Raw genomic sequence first — 17,785 nt, forward strand, 5'->3', positions numbered from 1 at the left:
GAAAGCAGCAGGTGTTCCAAGAGGGAAAGAGGATTGTGGCTGCAGGGCGCGGGGAGGAGCCTGGGAGGGACAGGTGGGGGAGGGTAGGTTGAGAATGGGTGTGTGTGTATGAAAAGCACCTTGCATTTGCTATCCAAATGTGAGCTGTCACTATTACTCTGAATGACGTAGGCTGGTGGAAGAACAAAGCAAAGGGAGAAAAAGCTATTTTTGCAGGTGTTTTTTCTCTCTCTACAAAACTGTAGAGTAAATGCCAAATTATGAAATATGCTATTCTGGGAGATTGTGCTCATGCCGAAGACCATGGCCTTGGGAGTCAGACAGATGTGGACTTAAATTCTGCCTTCCCTATCTCTGTAATCTTGGCCAGGGATTTAACCTCTTCCAGCTGAGTTTTCTCCCCTGTAAAATGGTGATAAATAGCCCGATTTTACAATGTTCAAAATACTACGTTTGTGTATAAAGTGGCACATAGTAAGCAATTACTGCAGACAGTAACTCTCACAAAAATAACAAGCAGGTCTGATTTGGGACTCAGCCTTCAGTTTTGGGTCTCCTTACTTCTCCTCCCTTGAGCCATCCAGCAGCCTAATGTTCTTATCTTTCTCTATTAAAGTTGCTGGTAGAAAAAACACCGAGGACCAGTATCTATTCTCCTCTGAACTGCAGTCAGAGTGCTTCCCCCTGGGGCTTTTATTTGAAGCCTCAGCTAAAATTGCATCCTGGGGGAAGATGAGAGGGACGCGGGTGCTGTGTGGACTCCTGGCGTCCTATCAGGCTGTGGTCCCACCTCACTAAGGCCTGAGACCAGCCCTTTGAGGGAGGAAAACCAAGACCAATAAAACTCAAGTGTGGCATTTGTGTTGGGGCTGGGAGAGAAATAGCTCAGAAAATTGAGTGGGCGGGCCATGCGCCCATTAGCAAAAAGAAAATTAATTTGAAGGGTGGGAATAAGTAGGAAATTGCCACATTGGCTTAAATACATGGGAAGCAATGAGTGAAAAATAAAACAAAGAAAAAACAAAACAAAACCCCAAACACAAAAAGCAAGTAGCTCTATGTTTCCGGGCCTCAGGGCCCATGTGAAGAAACCATCAGAGGGAAGTGGAGTCCTGTACCCAGAGGCCAGGCTGATAGGCAGCTCAGCTTGATCGATCTGTACTGGAGGGAGTGAGCACCAGGTAGCCCCAACCAGAGGGTTTATCACTACCTTGTTCCAAAAATAGTTAGCTACAATCTCTAATAGAAAAGGAATAGGGGGCTCTTGTTATCCCCAGAGTAAGTCCTGGATCTTTCAGCCCCGCCCCCTTTTTCCACCCACTGCTACAAAATCCCGGGAGACTGGCTGCAGTGAGGTGAGTCCCTGAGACAAACAGTTCTCAGCCAATATTTCAGAACTGCCTTGGTCAATCAGCTCCCGAACTCAGAATGTGCTCTCCCCTGCTCCCTACTCCCACAGAACAGGTTTCCAGACTAGCCCACAGGTGTCCAATGGAATAGGGGGCAATAAAAAGAATGCATGGAAACTATAGCTCTAGTGGCACTGGGGACCTTATCCACCACTTACAGCACCATCTTTGGGAAAATGTGCCCCTAGTTTCAATGTTGCTCTCTGCCCCAGCGTCAGGCCAGGCCTCCAGCTCCCTCCGGCCCCAGCAGAGTGTCTACTTGGCTCCAGGGCAGGTCTGGGGCCACAGGAGAGTGGGTTTCCTCAGCAGCCCCAACATCCTGAGGCTGGAAGGCATTTGGGTAGCTGCCAGCCGTGGTGGGTGGGGGTGGGGCTAGCGGGAGGCTATGCCTGTGGTCAAGGGTCTCTTGGCAGAGGTCTGGAGAGTGGGCAAGAGGGAGGGATGTGGGTAGGCGGAAGTAGCTGTTTCTATTCTGTGTGGGTTGTTTGTCATATCCAGACTATACAGAGTACATTACAGTTCGGCTTTAGTTTGCTCTGGGTTTAAAGTCTTAATCCTCCTCTTCTGGTTCTTCCTGTTTCACTCTGGGAGCCCAGATTTGGGGATGCCCCTCTACACTCAAGCCCACGAGGTTGCTGTTCTGTCTTCACAAACTCCACCTCCAGGCCTTATCTTCTTTTTTTCAGTTCCCTGTGGGTCCAGGAGTGGCTGGGTATCTTTCTCAGATCTTTAGTTTCAGGTTGACATATTTCTCTTCCACTATTACACACTGGTGGTCTTCTACTCACAGCAGTCCTGGGACAGCCCTGCATGAACTGGCCTCTATTCAGAGGGGCAGTCAATCAGCTTCTTGGTGACGGACCAACCCGTACGACCACATCATTTACTCATTTCTTTGGAGCCCTCAGGCATTCAGTCATGGATGGTAAGTGGTTGTGCTAGGGCAAGCCCAGGGTGTTAGGATAAAAACAGCTACATTTGTAGCTCATTACATGCATGCCCTCTGCTAAGTGCTTTGCCCATATGAACTCATTTATCTTCACATCAGACCTCCTATCCCCATTTCAGAAATGGGGAAACTGAGGCTCAGAGAGTGTAACTAACTTGCTCCCAGGTCACTCAGCTGGGGACAGGCAATGTGGGGATTCTATCACAGGCGGTGAGGTTCTGGAACTCCTAATGGGAGCATCCAGTGGGGACACCTGACTTGGGAGGATCAGAGAAGGTTTCCAAAAGCAGCTGAGACTCAAGGATGAAGAGTTAGCCAGGGAAGGTGTGATAATGATGTGCCAGGCAAGATTCTAGGAAGGAAACAACGAAGCCAGAGAGACTATCCAGCCCTGGTTCTGCATTTGTTAAATCTTATCTTGAACAGTAAAAATATTTACCTTCCTTGCTAAGACTTTGCTCCTGTTTATGTTTGGGTATCTCGTCTATTTAATGTGGATAAAAGCTTTCGCATTCTTCTCCTTCGTCATGACAGCCAATTTCAAAGCTTAATTGGTTTCTGCAAGTTTGTTCCCATCCCTTAGACTGTAGATTGGAGTCTGGAGTACACGATTCTTCCTCTCCCACAGGACCTAGCACAGTGCCTTAATGCCTTAATATGTATTTGTTAAGTAAATGAACAAAAAAAGTGAACTAGTTAGCCTTGGAAAATAGAAAGAACAGCTACACCTAAAAGTACTCATTGCCTTATCCTTGATCTCTGAAATAATGGGGCTATTTTACTCTCATCGAATGTAAAATTATACTTATAATGGGCTTTTATGAATTTATTATGAACCTTTTTTCATCCCTCAAATCATATATATGTGTGTGTGTGTATGTGTGTATGTATGTGTATATATATATATATATATATATATATATATATTTCTTTTCTCTCTTTTTCAATTTGATAACAACTAGAAAAACATCTTCAGGAATAAAAGGGCTCACAGTTCTTACCGAACATTCAGAGGGTGCACTTTGAACGGCCTAAGCTACTTACCTAGGGGGAAATGGCCGTAAACCCCTGCACTTGCTGTGGTCCTTAACTCTGCCCACATTTCAGAATACCTAGCATTTAAAAAATGTACCCATGGCCGGGCACCAAGAGATTCTGATTTAATTGGTCTGAGAGAGGGCCTGGGTGTTAACTTTTTTTTTAGGCTCTCCACATGATTCTACTCTGCCACCATCATGGTGAACCCTGGATCAGAGCAGTATCACTTTGTACCAGGATCTGAGTAAAATGACACAGATTGTTTGCAAGGGTGGGCCAGCATGGAGGCAGAGCACTTTCTTGACAATGTTCTCTCAGGGGTCCCTTGACATCTCCCAGCACTGCGGGAGGACCCAGGGAGCTGGGGTCAGAGGGGAGAGGTAGGAAATGCTTGTGGACAGGCGGACGGACGCACTCTGGCCCTCACAGGACTTCACCCACAGCCTCCCAACCACAGGCGACAAAATGATGTGGTTTTCATTACATAGCTGCAAGCAAGGGCTTCGTATTCAGTGGTCAAAAAAGAAGAAAGGGAAAAGGACTATTTTCAGCATTAGCGGTGAGGAAGGGATGATCTTCTCCCTCTATTCCAGACAGGACGAGAAAGTTATCTGGTTCCCAGGGGAGAGCTGGGGGTTGGGGCAGCAGCCACTGTGCTGGAGGGGAAGTGAGAGAGGCTCCTGCCAAGTTTGCCAGGAGCAACCTCATGCCATTCTTGGGTGTTCTCACCAGGCTGGAGAAAAGTGGTTCAATATGCAAAAGGGGGACATTGTCCTTCACACCAGGCCTGTGTGCAGCGAGGGACGACCCACAGGGTCTGAACTTGGCATCTGTGTGAATGCCCACAGAAACCGTAGACACAATTGGAGCCTGTGTGTTTTTCTAAGGAAAAGGGTTCCTGTTTTTCGTCAGCTTCCTAACGATTAAGGATGACAACCGGCCCTGAGCAACTTCCGCTGTAAGCTGAACACCTATTTGTCACCCACACACCCGGCCCTGTCAGATTTGTGCAACTGAAGGTAGCAGGGCTGAGCCACAGCAAGTTACGGAAGTAGATGACATTCATCCTCTGTGCTCAGACTCAGGAGTATCGCTTCCCCACGTTCAGATGGCCTGAGCACAGCTAACAGTCACCAGATTTGTCCTCCACCCCAATTCGGGGCTTCCCCTCCCTGTGCAAGCACAGGGCCTCCCTTGGTTTCCCTATGTCTCTGTTCTTTCCTTCTGCCGTAGACTCCTAGACCCAAATCCATTGTTCTCTGTCACTACCCAGGTCCATCCTCGTACCCTTGCCCTCAAAGGTGAAGTAACCATGATGTCAGTTTTCGGAGGTCTTCCCCAGCCTTCGGGCTCCTAGTCAGCACAGTGACTTGTCGCCCTCAGGATTCTGGGCTGAACGTCTAAGCCTCTAAGGTCACGGACAGTGTCAGTTCAGAGCTGAACTCTACTTAGGGATGTCAGTCAGCTTTTCCTCCCTGCAGGCAGAGTCCAGGCCGTGGACTTCATTGTCGTTAGGCAGTACATGTTTCAGAAAACCCACAAGGAGGATACGCTGTTTTAGAGAAAACATTGGCACTGACTTTGATTCTACACTATAACAAAAATAAGAGACAACTACATAACTAGTTTTAGATGTGGGAAAACAGAAATCCGAATTACTTTCATTTATATACCAATTTTTAAAAAACATGTATATAAGCAATTTATTATGTGTGCCCAATTCCCAGGTGGCACAATAATGGTGCGTGGATCATTAAGTAGGTCAGTTTCCTTTCATTTCAAAGCTGAACTCTACTCAGGTATGTCAGTCAGTCTTGAAAGCTTGCTGATCCTGTGGCTGGGCTGTCTGTTTGCAATTTGGGAGTTTGGGGGGCCATTAGAGGAGACTGTTGACCTAGACATGGAAGCCAGGGCGAGGAGATGCGCCTGCTAGGCCAGGACCCTCTGCATCCTTCATGACTAACTGTGTGACCTTAGGTAAGCCAGTTTACCCCCCTGGGCTTCCTCCCCTCCTTCCTAGAGCAGGGGACACTGGGGATTGGTTTTCACATTTTTTTTTCTTTAAACAGTAACCCTGTCCTTTCCCTCCAAATGAAACATACATGGAACTCCAAAATGTAAAGCAACTGAAAGAAAAACTGCCTCAGGGGGCTTCTGAGGTATCTTCACAGAACCCTGGGGCTCCTGGAGGCAGGACTGCCAACCACCCCCATGCAATTCTCACAGCTTTGCAGGGAGGGCCCCAAATAACACCATGTCATGGAAGATGGCATCTCAGCAGCATTGATAGTGTACCTGGATAGTAACCAGAAGGCCCCTGCGAAATCGGGTGGAGGGAGCATTCATTCTGAATTCCTGAGGGCAGTGGTTACGATGTATACTTGAGCGCTCACACCTTCAAAAAACCCTCAATCCCAGCCATGGGATTTCAAATGTCCCTCTCCAGATTGTTGGGACGGATGACACGAATGGACTCAGTTATGCCTCACTTTCAAAAGAGGCAGTTTTGAAACCTATGGTGCCCCAGCTCTAAAATACTGAGCCATTTGTCCTAATGACATAGCAGGCTCTGAACTCGAGAATACCGCTGGAATATCACACCACTGCAAATTACTAGGTGCTGCTCCGTCTCTAAAACACCGGAATTGAAAGAAAAGCCTTGCACTGTTTTTGATCTGCACATTTGATATGAGCTAATCACATCATTCTTTGAGATTATTTTCCTGGAGGCAGAATTCCGCACAGTTAAGCAGCCCTTCAGTTGCCCCTTTTGTTGTATCTATGTGTAAGCACACGGCCCGTATAGTGGACGGTTTCCTCTCTCCCTGAAGTTTCTGAAGAAAAGGCCTTTTTATCACCGGTAAACGCTGGGCCAGTCAACCTTACAAAAGGAGTCATTTAATGCTCAATTTCCCCAACTTTCCTATGATTAAAAACTTCTAATCTCAAATGCTGGTGTTGTATTTTAGATTATTTTCTTCCCCTCTCCCCTGCCAAATGTTTAAATTGTCTCTACTCTGCAGGATTCCCTCTACTTTTTCCCTCTGCAATCCTACCTTGAAAAACAGAGACCCTCTCCTTTTCTTTGACATGCCCTAAGCTATTTTAAAATCGAGGCCCTCTGACCTTTTCACAACACTCTTCTTGTCTGACACACCAAATGCTGATCTGAAAGCCAAGAGGAGGTAAAGGGGCTGGGGGCTGGGAAGGAGAGGGAGGGAGGTACTATGTATTTGGCATCAGTTCAGAAATTCAGAAAATGTTTGTGCAACCACTCCCCCAGCCAGGATCCACCGCACCCCCTTGCCTTCCAGCACATTAATAAAAAAAGATGTGAGCGATGAAATTGGAGAGCCCGGGAGGGACACCCAAGGTGGTCATAACTGTGGTCGTAACTGATCCCCACCCCACACGCCCAGCCCGCGTCCCTCCTCTCCCGTATCCAAAGTTTGAGATCAAGGTCTCTGGAGTTCCCAGCCCTACCCCCCAGAGGTACCCGGTGAAACGGGGGCAGCACCGCCCAGTAACGGCTTCTGTGAGGCTGACACTAACTACCTCTGCGCGTTGGGGTGGCAGCGCTGTGCACCTTAAGAATCGTATTGTTCTTTTTTTAAAAAAAAAAAAAAGTAAAATGAGCACGCAGGCCTGGAATACATTAACTTGTGAATTGAATTGAACACACCCCAGGAGAGTCCATCTCTCCCTCAAACAAAAAGAAGGAGGAAAACAAGGCGAAGGCACATTACCATCTTGTCCTGAGCTTTCCAGATACTCCGTCAGGTCGCAGCCAAAGGCGCCGGTGGCTCCCTTTCGTTTCAGCTTCTGCTTGGCACCCTTGTTCTTCATGAGTTAGTCCCCAAGAGGTTGCCCCTCCGTGCTCCCCTCCCCGCTGCTTGGCACCGCGCCGGAGATGGTCTCCGGGGCTAGATCACCGGCTGCCGCGCGGCTTGGGGGGCCGCATGGGCGTCCAGAAGCACTTGGGCCCGGGGCAGAGCGCATGGACCCCGCGGGGCGGCGCGGCGCGGAGCCCGAGACCCACGGCGCGCTCCTCCCGGGCCGCGGTGCCGCAGGCCGTGCGGAGCTGGCAGCTGGGGGCCGGCTGGCTAGGGAGTGTCACTTCCTCACTTGGAGTCCCAGGGACTTTCACAGGCTCTTGCGGTGTCTTGGGGTGTTTTCCTCCGCCCGCCGGGGAGGAAGGGCGAGCGCGGCTCTCCGCCTTTCGGGACGCCCGGAGCGGGCGCGGGCGCGGGCGCGGGGAGCGCGGGGCCGCGGGGGGCGAGGAGGCGGCGCGAGGCGGCGAGGGTCCTGTTCGCGGAGCTCGCGGTCCTGCCTTCAGACGGCTTCGGGAGAAGGCACAGCCAGCATCCTGTCTCCCTCGCCCGCCCTCGCGCCTTCCCTTTTTTCCTGTCTTACAAATCCTAGGATCATCTAGCTCAGGAAACGCTGGAAGGAAGTTCGCGAGGGAGGGGGGCGGGGGTGGAAATTTTTGGCAGCTCCGTGCCTGTGTGAGTGAGGAGCGGAGGAAGTAGGTGGGTGGGTTGAGGAGTGCGGGGTGGGGGAGAGATCGCGCGGCTCGCCGAGCGGCTGGGGCGCTGGAGATCACTGGGCAGCGCGGAGGAAACGCGGCTCTCCCTCCAGCACCGCCCGCCGCCGAGCCGCCGCTTCCTGCGCCACCGACGGCGCTGAGCAGGGCGGGAGGGGCGCACGGGCACTCGGGACGGAGGGGGCTCGGTGGGACCGAGAGAAGCCCGGCCTTGTTTATCCTCTTTGTCACCAGCGCTTTGACACTTTCTATTTCGGTGCCTGCCTGCTCCTACACAGACCCTGAAAGAGTAATGACAGGAACAAAACACAGGACTCGAGCGGAGACACTTGACAGGGCGCGGCTTCCGCCCGCCGCTCTCACCCTCCACTGGCGCCCAGGTACCCCCCAGCCCAGCTAGCGCCCCTCCCAAGTGAGAGGAGGGCAGAGGCTGTGGCTTGGTAACCACTGCCCAGGGAATTAGAAATCTGGTCACAGATTCAAGTACACACACACACACACACACACACACACACACACACACGCATTATTGCTAGGCTTTCCTCCTTTCTGGACTCCCAGAAGCGGGTGTGATGGGGGTTGGGGAAAGAATCAGGATTTAAAGCCGTTGATATTCTAGCACAATGTGGAGAAAGCATCTCCCACAGAGAAATTATTGTTTCATAAGTTGTCTCAAGTTTTCAGGGGGCCATGTGTTTTCTTCCCCAGTTAGATCTGAAATTCCTTGACTTCTGTGTACTCAGCACACAGTACTAGTAAGCACGCAAATTCTTGTGATTTAACCATTGGCGGTTTAGATCCAACTTCCTGTATAAATTCAACCCATATATAGACTTGAAGGGTAGGGACATTCATACAGCTCAGATTCCTGGTACAAGCCTTGTGTATAGTATTTTAGTTACCAAATACCTTTTGGTCACTTATCTCATCAAGATAGTTTATGAACTTCAACCCTTAACCTCATCTCTTTGTCAGAGGTCACAATGAATGCCTGCCTGTAGAATCTGGCCCACAGATGTGTTTGGTTTGGCATACACCATACTTCAAAAAAAAATTAAATTAATTGCCAATACTAAAGAGTTAAGAGGTTTCCCATAACAGAGCTGGATTTCTGGATTTTATTGTAAAAAAAAAAAAAAAAGAAGATCTGGTAACACGGACACCACAGGGCAAGGACTGCTGATGCCAAGCTGTGTCAGTCCCCTTGGAGGCACCCTGGGTAGTTGCTCAGCCCCCATGCCTGTCTTCCCCCTTTGCACCTGCCTGGCCACTGCAGCCACTCGAGTCCTCAGCCCCGTCTCTGTGTATGTTGCCGCCTTCCTTCCGTTTTCCATCTGTCTCTCAGTGACATCACCACATTGCCTCAATCTTGGTGAGACATCTTCAAGTAGCCACTGACTCATTTCTCTCTTTCTGCCCACACCTCCAGGCTGGTCCTTCCCAGACCCACGAGTCCTTCAAAATGCCTGTGGTCTAGATTTCTTCCTTCCCATCTGTGAGATTGCTCCCTCCTCAGTTGTTAGAATAACTCCCCAGTGGCTGAGCCTGGTCTCTTCCCACTTTACCCGCCCTGTATACTAGAGGCCTGATGAAGCTTCCTGTAGTATGGCTGTTATTAGATGCCTATTTTGCTCAAAACTGTCAATGACTCCATGTTGCCTCCTGCCAGAATAGCAATTTCTAAGCATTTTCTAATATTGCTGGCGTATTTAGGATAATGGCTTGTTCCTCCTTTTATTTATACAAATGCATCTCCACATGAGACTGTAATCATTACCATTGCCATTTGTTTAGGAGTTTACTGTAGCAAAAAACAGTCATATTTGCTATTTCATCTGACCAACGGTGGATTTCATTACTTTGGCAGCAAAGCAGAGAGGCTGAAGGGGTACTTTTTTTCTGGGTCTAGGCCCCCTAGGCACAAATTATGGACGAATTGTCAGGCCCTATGATTTATTTTTTAAATCTTTAAAACCATTCTTTTAACTTTTTATTTTGAAGTAATTTCAGCTCTAAAAATATGCAAAAAATACTCAAAGAATTCCCATATACCCTTCACCCAGCATTCCCAAATATTCATATCTTTTTTTTAGAAAGGGGTTCTGTATTTTCACTGCTTTTAAATATATTTTATTGATTTTTTTTACAGAGAGCAAGGGAGAAGGATAGAGAGTTAGAAACATCAATGGGAGAGAAACATTGATCAGCTGCCTCCTGCACACTCCCTACTGGGGATGTGCCCGCAACCAAGGTACATGCCCTTGACCGGAACCGAACTCGGGACCCTTGAGTTCGCAGGCTGATGCTCTATCCACTGAGCCAAACCAGTGAGGGCTATTCATATCTTATATAACTAGAATACAGTGATCAAAATTAGGAAGTTCATATTGTCCCAATATTAACTAATCAACAGACTTCATTCAAGTATGAATTAATTTTTAATTACATATCATTTTTACTAAATAATGGTATTTCACAAAGTAAAGTTTAAAAGTTAAGTATGAAAACAGTCATTAACAAGTAATTTGCAAAAACATTTCCCAGTATAACAGCTATGTACCAGATCCCCTTACTCACCATCAAAACCCAGCCGGTGGAGGTTGTCACAAAACAGGCCTGTCTAGGTGAACCAGTAAAGCTAGTAACCTTGACCTGGCCCTAAGATTCTTCTATGCTTTACTGAGGATTCCCCAAAGGGACAATCATAGCATTTTCAATCTGAACCAGCCTGGGACCTTTTGGTTCCTGCTTCCTGATCAGTTGGATTCAACTTGTTTAGGGTTCAGGGTTGAGGTGATACTGAGCACTGGGCAAGGCATCCGTCATGTCTGGGCCCATTGACGAAACCTTTCTTGATATGTGTACATGGTAGCTATTTGTCTCGACTTGAGAATGCTCACTTACCTGCACCTCATGGTGGGAAGAACTCACAACTTACGAAGCCAGAATGACGCCACATGGTGACAGCCTTGTTCAGAGCCTGGAAAGCTGCCTCTTCCCCAGCTGCTCTGTTCCCTCTCATTGCTGGGCATACCCTGCGGTAGGTGCTGGACTTATTCTGGATACTCTTTTTGATTTCAGAGAGGAAGGGAGAAGGAGAGAGAGATAGAAACAACAATGATCAGAGAGAATCACTGACTGGCTGCCTCCTGCACGCTCCCTCCTGGGGATTGAGCCTGCAACCTGGGCATGTGCCCCTGACCAGAATCGAACCTGGGACCTTTCAGTTTGCAGGCCGATACTCTGTCCACTGAGCCAAACCAGCTAGGGCTTATTCTGGACACTCTTGATTTTCTATTGTTCTTTCTCTTTCTTTCCCATGTTTCTCTTTCTCCTTGCTTTCTCTTGGATGTGTACCTTTTTCTGGGTCTGTGGAAAAAAGTCAGATTTGGATTCCCACAGGTTTTTTCAATGGGCTGTGGATTTCCTAAGAAGCAGGTTCTATGAAGATAATGTACGATTGTTAACAGGAGGACTGGTTAAGCTATTGGCCAATGATATAAATGATGCCTTTAGCAGATTGTCCTGGTGCAAAAAGCACTTCACTCCCATGGAGCTCGTGCAACAGAGTTCTGTCGTTGCCTGTGCTTTATCTTACCTGCAACTGTTTAAGACTAATGCCCATGGAGGTGTGCCCTCTGCATCCTTCACTCACCACGATGGTAACAATCTTCTCTGCCCTAAATAAAGAAGACAGAGTGAGTATTGGGGGATGTTAATGTCCCCTGTGATCTAGCCTTTGATGTTACCCAGTTTGTCTATAGGGTTAGTAATCAGCAATCTTAGTCCCCTTTTCTAGTGCCTAACTAATTAAATATACATGTAATTCTTTGTCCATGGACTGTGCTTAATATGTTCTGAATTTAGCTCATCTTCCTACTGGGTACATTTTCTCTCCCCCTTTCCTCTCCCCTCCTCCCAGTTGAAAGACGCTAGTTTGTCACTGTGGAATGCATTGTGCCTCCCCTTTCATATGTCGAAGCCCTAACCCCCAGTACCTCAGTATCTGACTGTATTTGGAGGTAAGGCCTTTAAAAAGGTGATTGTGTTAAAATGAGGCTGTTAGAGAGGGCCCTAATCCAATATGATTGGTGTCCTTGTGAGAAGAAGAGATTAGGACACAGAGGGTCTCCAGGGATGTGTACCACAGAGAAAAGACCCCGTGAAGACACAGCAAGAAGGTGGCCACCATCCAGTCAAGGAAAGAAGCCTCAGGAGAAACCAAACCTACAGATCTTGGACTTCCAGCCTCCCAAATTGTGAGAAAATGAATTTCTATTGGTTAAGCCACCCCATCTATGGTGTTTTGTTATGGCAGCTCTAGCAGACTATTATATTGGGTGAAACTCTTCTATGAGAGAGCCTTGTGCCCCTGCCCCTCAGCCCAGTGCCAGTGCCCTGAGGATCGGAAGCCACTAGGGAACGAGAATGGCTAGAGCAAGTGGGCTTCTAGAAAGTCATGTCTCATGGGATAAGGACACATTTGTAATACCTTAATCAATAAAGGGGGAAAAAAAGAAGAAAGAAAGTCATGTCTCCCACACTCCATTATTGCACTTCTCTGTGCTGTGGGTCCCAGATTTAGGTTTTTGCTGCAAGTTGTTGTTTCTAAGCGTCCAAATGAGGTTGAATCAGCAGTCTTAGTGGGGTTGGGGAGGTTCACCTTACCAGTCTCTAAGCAAACAAAACAGAGTGGGGAAGAGGTGAAGAAGGAACAAGAACCAGAGTCAGTCTCCCAGCCCTAGAAGCCGGGAAAACGGTCAGCCTGCTGGTGGTGCATCCAGAGACGCATCAGCAGACCCTCTATCGCTCCACCTCTGCGACCATGAAAGCCAGCTTTGCTTCCCAGTGTGCTTCTGAGGACAAGCAGGCGCAGTGATAGGCATGAGAAGGAGGCCTCCAGAGGGTCTTACTCCACGCTTAAACACTGAAGAAGAGACATCGTCATCGTTATAATTCATATTCTCTCTCTCTGTCTTCCTCCTCACCCCCACCCCCACTGCCTCTCATTGTGTGTTTTAGTTCCCTTTCAGTTCTTTGGGTTGCAAAACATTACTGGGTGGCGACGGGGGAGGAGGGTAGCATTGGGAAACAACTTTATAGCCTCATATTCCCAGCTGAGAATGTGATTCAGTTGCTTCACCATCAACCAGACATTTGGAAGTAGAAAGGGCAGAAGGTGATGGAATAGGAAGAAAGAAAAAGACTCGGTTACAAAAAATGAAGTCTTACCAACTTTTTAAAAGAAATGCCACTGATCAGTGCCCCTACCTGCTAACTCAGAACCTCAGACTTTTATGTAAAACTAATATAGAGAAAGTGGAGTCCAAGATGACTCTGAGTTTATAAGATGGGGGCTGGGAAGGGAAAACACTATTTAAAAAAAAAGATAAAACACACTTCTCTGTATGTCCAGGGCTGTATCAGAGCTCGCAGGAGGGAATGCCCTTTGACGGTGTACAGTGCAGGACTGGGGAGAATTTTTGAGAGGTTGGGGTTAGAGATTAGCGGAGATACCTGCACACAGTGTTTGAGATGATTTGAGAAACACCTTTCCCCCACTTATATTTGACTCTAATTTCTTTGCACCGAATGCTGTTTAAAAACAAGAGGTTCAGCGATCTTTTGTGTTCTGCAGAGCTTTTAAAAACCCGCAATGACCTTTGACCCATACTGCACAGGGTAGCATTCAATGAGTCTTCAGTGTTTCAGAATCGGTGCAGGAACCAGGCAGCACAAGACCCCCTTGTCCCACTCCGCCTGGCCGCTGCCAAGCAGCAGCGGGGAGCTTCCTTCCTAGAGTCACATGCAGAGAAGACACTTCACAGGGCCAGAGGGAGAGCCAAGTGCCCTGGGTTGAATCACTATTATACGGACATCTGACTCTGCCTAAGCCTTCAAGTCCGAATTTGGGTCCAATTGTCTGGAGGCCTCTATTCAGTGGCTCTGGGGAAGTACGCCAGGGCTGTTCCTGTAGGAGGCAGCCCCACAAGCCTGGCTGGTCTGCCCTGAGGACCTGGAAGCAGGTCCTGGGTCCTTGTCAGCAGCTAGGTTTGGTATCTCTCCTCTCACTCCCTGTTCTGTCTTTGTTGTTGCCAAACTGAACAGAGACTTGGGGAAGAAAAAGTGGAATTCCTCATAGAATTAGGGAGTCCACAGGAGAGGGGATGACTTGGATGTTGATGGATTTCCATTATCTCAGTGTTTGGTTTGGTTTGTTTCATTGCCTCTTGCTCCTCCTCTGCTTCTGATTTTCCGCTGTTCATCACCCCTTTGGGCATGTGGCCTTTTTAAAAAGAAGCAGAGAGCAGTTCTGAGCTCCAGCTGTCTCCCCCAGGGTCTCTGAATGCTGCAGTAAGTGACTTTCTTAGGTGGGTGGGGATCTGTCCCCACCCCTTTCATTGTGTTCCAGAGTTTCCTGTGCATTGCCTGTAACCCTTTACCAATCTGCCAGGCGCCTTTTAACACAAAAGGGAGGAGATGAGGGAAGTACTGAGGAAAAACATCCCTATAAATAGCCCTCTTGAACAAAATTGTTTTCCCAATACACAGTTGTTGTTAGGCCTTGAAGCCCAGAAATCTACCTCCGCACTCTCCTCTCCGCCCACTCCAGCCGTGTTCCTACTGAGTCTGCTCTGAGATGGAAATGCTTTGGATCCCCACAGGCCCCTCACCAGCTTTGGACAAGTTGGGTTTGGGCGACCTGGGTCCCATGCCTGCTTCTGCCACCTGCTTGCCCCATGGACTTATTTGGTCAAATTACTTAGCCTCTCTGAGCCTCACTTACCCTATCTGTTAAGTGAAAGTGACAATATCTGCTTTGTAGGGTTGTTGTGAGGATTAAATAAGATAAGGGAAAATGCCCAGCACTTTTGTTACCAATTCAAGGTTCGTCTGCCCAACGCTTCCAAAGAGGCCAATATTCAAAATGCCAGAGTTTGGAGTAAGAAAAGTTATATTGATCAAGAAGGCACCAAGTTTGAGAACATGGGGGTGGGGGAGGCTTACATCTTCCTCAAATCCACCTTAAGAGAATCCAGAATTAAGGCTTCTTTTATGTCCAGGGAAGGAACAATGGGCAGGGCAAGAAGTGTGTGATGACCAACTGAAGACATCTAGGCACCAACAGAAGAGCAGTGGGAACAGCAGGAAATCTCGAAATCTCTTTGTGTCTCACACTTGAGCGTTCCTCTGCTCCCCCCAAATTGAGTCTAGTCTTGAGGCTCCTGTAAATCTTGGCCAAAATCTCAACCTTCAAGCAGAATTCCTCTAGTAATTAACATTTCTATAGCAGGGGCTACTGCCTGAAGGGCACTGGAGAAATGCAGGCTACAGTTAAGATAGAGTTAGAAAGAGAGAGCATTTCACTGTGTTACACTTTGCCTGTACCCAGGTCTGTGCTCAATACATAAAAAAGAGTGATTTTTATTTTCTCGCTGAGCAATGCTTCTGTTTCCTACATCATTACTCAATTTCTTGGGGGTCTTTCCCCCATCCTGATCCCTTGTCCCATATAAAACACATTTATAAGACGTTCAGGTTATTTCATTTATTTATTTACTAGAGGCCTAATGCACGAAATTCTTGCAAGGGGCTTGGCCCTCTCAGCCGCAGCCTCTGTGGTTTGTCTTGGCCCGAGGCAATCGTGGTGGCTGCCTGGCCCTCGCAGTCCCCTGCTTTGTCCGAAAGGTCATCTGGAAGGACGTCTGGTCTACTTAGCATATTATGCTCTTATTATTATAGATATAATTCCTGGTTCTGACATGGTTTGAAATTATTTACTTTATATTTAAGTGCTTAGAACAGCCGTGGGCAAACTACGGCCCATTTCAAATGAATAAAACTAAAAAAAAAAAAGACCGTACCCTTTTATGTAATGATGTTTACTTTGAATTTATATTAGTTCACACAAACACTCCATCCATGCTTTTGTTCCGGCCCTCCGGTCCAGTTTAAGAACCCATTGTGGCCCTCGAGTCAAAAAGTTTGCCCACCCCTGGCTTAGAACCTGGAAAACTTTTCAGAAAGGATAAGATTGCCTCTTGTAAAACAGTTTTTGAACAGGGAAGATATATTGCCATTGGTGGATAATATATTCCTGTTGCTTTTCATTATATCTTGTGTTACTGGGCTGCTCTCTGAGTCAGAGGATGGGGCTGTCCCCTCCTTGGCTCTTATCAATCTCACAAGAAAGATTTCAGATGAGTGACAGATAGCAGCATTGAAGCAAAGCAAGCACATTTATTAAAAATACACTTGGCATTAAGCACAAGCAGGCAACTCAGTTAGTCTGAGCACATCGCCCAGTAGGGATTCAAAGGGTTTTATATCCTTCTCCCTATAAGCTTCAAAGTGTCCCTGCTGGATATCTTAGGTAGCAGACTGGGTTTCAAAGTGCCCTGCTACATTGTTGTGGCTCATCTCAGAATGTTTGTGCATACTTTAGTCATCTTGTTGGGCAAGTTCTAAGACAGCTGATTTCTTTGTTTAGTGGGTGAGATAAAACTTACTCTTCTGCTTGGCTGGCATGGCTCAGTGGCTGAGCATCAACTTATGAACCAGGAGGTCACCAGTTCAATCCCCGTCAGGGCACATGCCTGGGTTGGCGGACTTAATCCACAGTGTGGGACGTGCAGCTGATCAATGATTCTCTCTCATTATTGATGTTTCTATCTCTCTCTTCCTCTCCCTTCTTCTCTGAAATCGATAATAAAACTATATTTAAAAAACACAAAAAAACCCGCAATCCATCTTTCTTCCCCCCTCCTCCCGTTTTCTGCTCGAACATTCCTCAAGTGATATTTGTCCTTGGGTTTAGCTGGCATAAATGGCATTGATTGCTCTCTATTTTCCCAGGCTAGCGTGATTTAAGCTATGCATTCTCTGGTTAGAGAGGAGAGGTATTAACCTTTTTCTCTTAAGCTTCCTTGGTTGGGAAAGATAGGATCTTGTGATTCACTAGCTGGCTGCAAGCTGCCCAAACTGTTTGGTCTTATGTAATTATTTTGGTCTCAGTTTCCCCATTTCACTTGCCCTGGAATTTTCTTAGCTTATTATTCTGCCACACTTTTGGATATGTTTCCAAGTTTGTGGGGGCTAGTGGTGATAAGGAAACAGTACCAGATGTAATAAAAATTACACTTGCAAAATCTTATGTCTATTTCAGGAAACATTCTGCTTTTTAAAATCCTCAATATACACATATTTAATTCTCCACACTGATCCTTAAAGAAGCTAGTCAAATGCATACAAATCTCATTTACTAGCTCAAATTTTCAAAAGAAGGTGTGTGTGTGTGTGTGTGTGTGTGTGTATCTATCCATCTCACAGTGATTTGATTTGATGGGAAGTCCTCTCTGATTTCCGAGGACTGATTATTTAGAGCATCCACAGGTTTCTGCTCTGATTTCTGGTATTTAGAAGAAACTATTAAGTTAGATATCTGCCTAGGGATGTTTTAAAACTCTCAGATTAACATGTGTATGCCTGGATTTACTCTTAAAAGTGATCCTTCCTAAACCCCCACATTTCCCAGACAATTCTGACCCATTGTTAAACCATATGCCAAAGTGCGTGTCCTGATTTTTGCTTTAGAAAAGATGGCCAATGTTATGAGTTAAATGTGTTTCCCCTAAATTCACTGCTGAAGTTTTAACCCCTTAGTACTTCAGAATGTGACCTTTCTTGGGAAATAGGGTAGTTGTGATGTGATTAAGGTAAGATGTGGTCAAACTGGAGTAGGCTGGGTTCCTGGTCCAATAAGACTGGTGTCCTTATAAAAGGTAGAAAATTGGTCACAGACTTGCACCCAGGGAGAATGCCATGTGAAGATCAGGCAGAGGATGG

The 17,785-nt window shown here is 47.1% G+C and overlaps 1 protein-coding gene across 1 annotated transcript in view; it reads right to left on the reverse strand.

Annotated features, from left to right (window-relative positions):
• The window catches only part of ARHGAP31 (Rho GTPase activating protein 31), a 100,616-nt gene extending 92,847 nt beyond the window's left edge, over positions 1–7,769 (reverse strand). The window contains exon 1 of the mRNA XM_081086900.1: positions 7,143–7,769. Coding sequence (XP_080943026.1) covers positions 7,143–7,242 — 100 coding nt within the window. The 5' untranslated portion in view covers positions 7,243–7,769. The remainder of the gene's footprint in view (positions 1–7,142) is intronic.
• Positions 7,770–17,785: the final 10,016 nt, after the last annotated feature.

Source organism: Myotis nattereri (genome assembly GCF_964212035.1).
Source record: "Myotis nattereri genome assembly, chromosome: 3".
NCBI classification, from domain to species: Eukaryota; Metazoa; Chordata; class Mammalia; order Chiroptera; family Vespertilionidae; genus Myotis; species Myotis nattereri.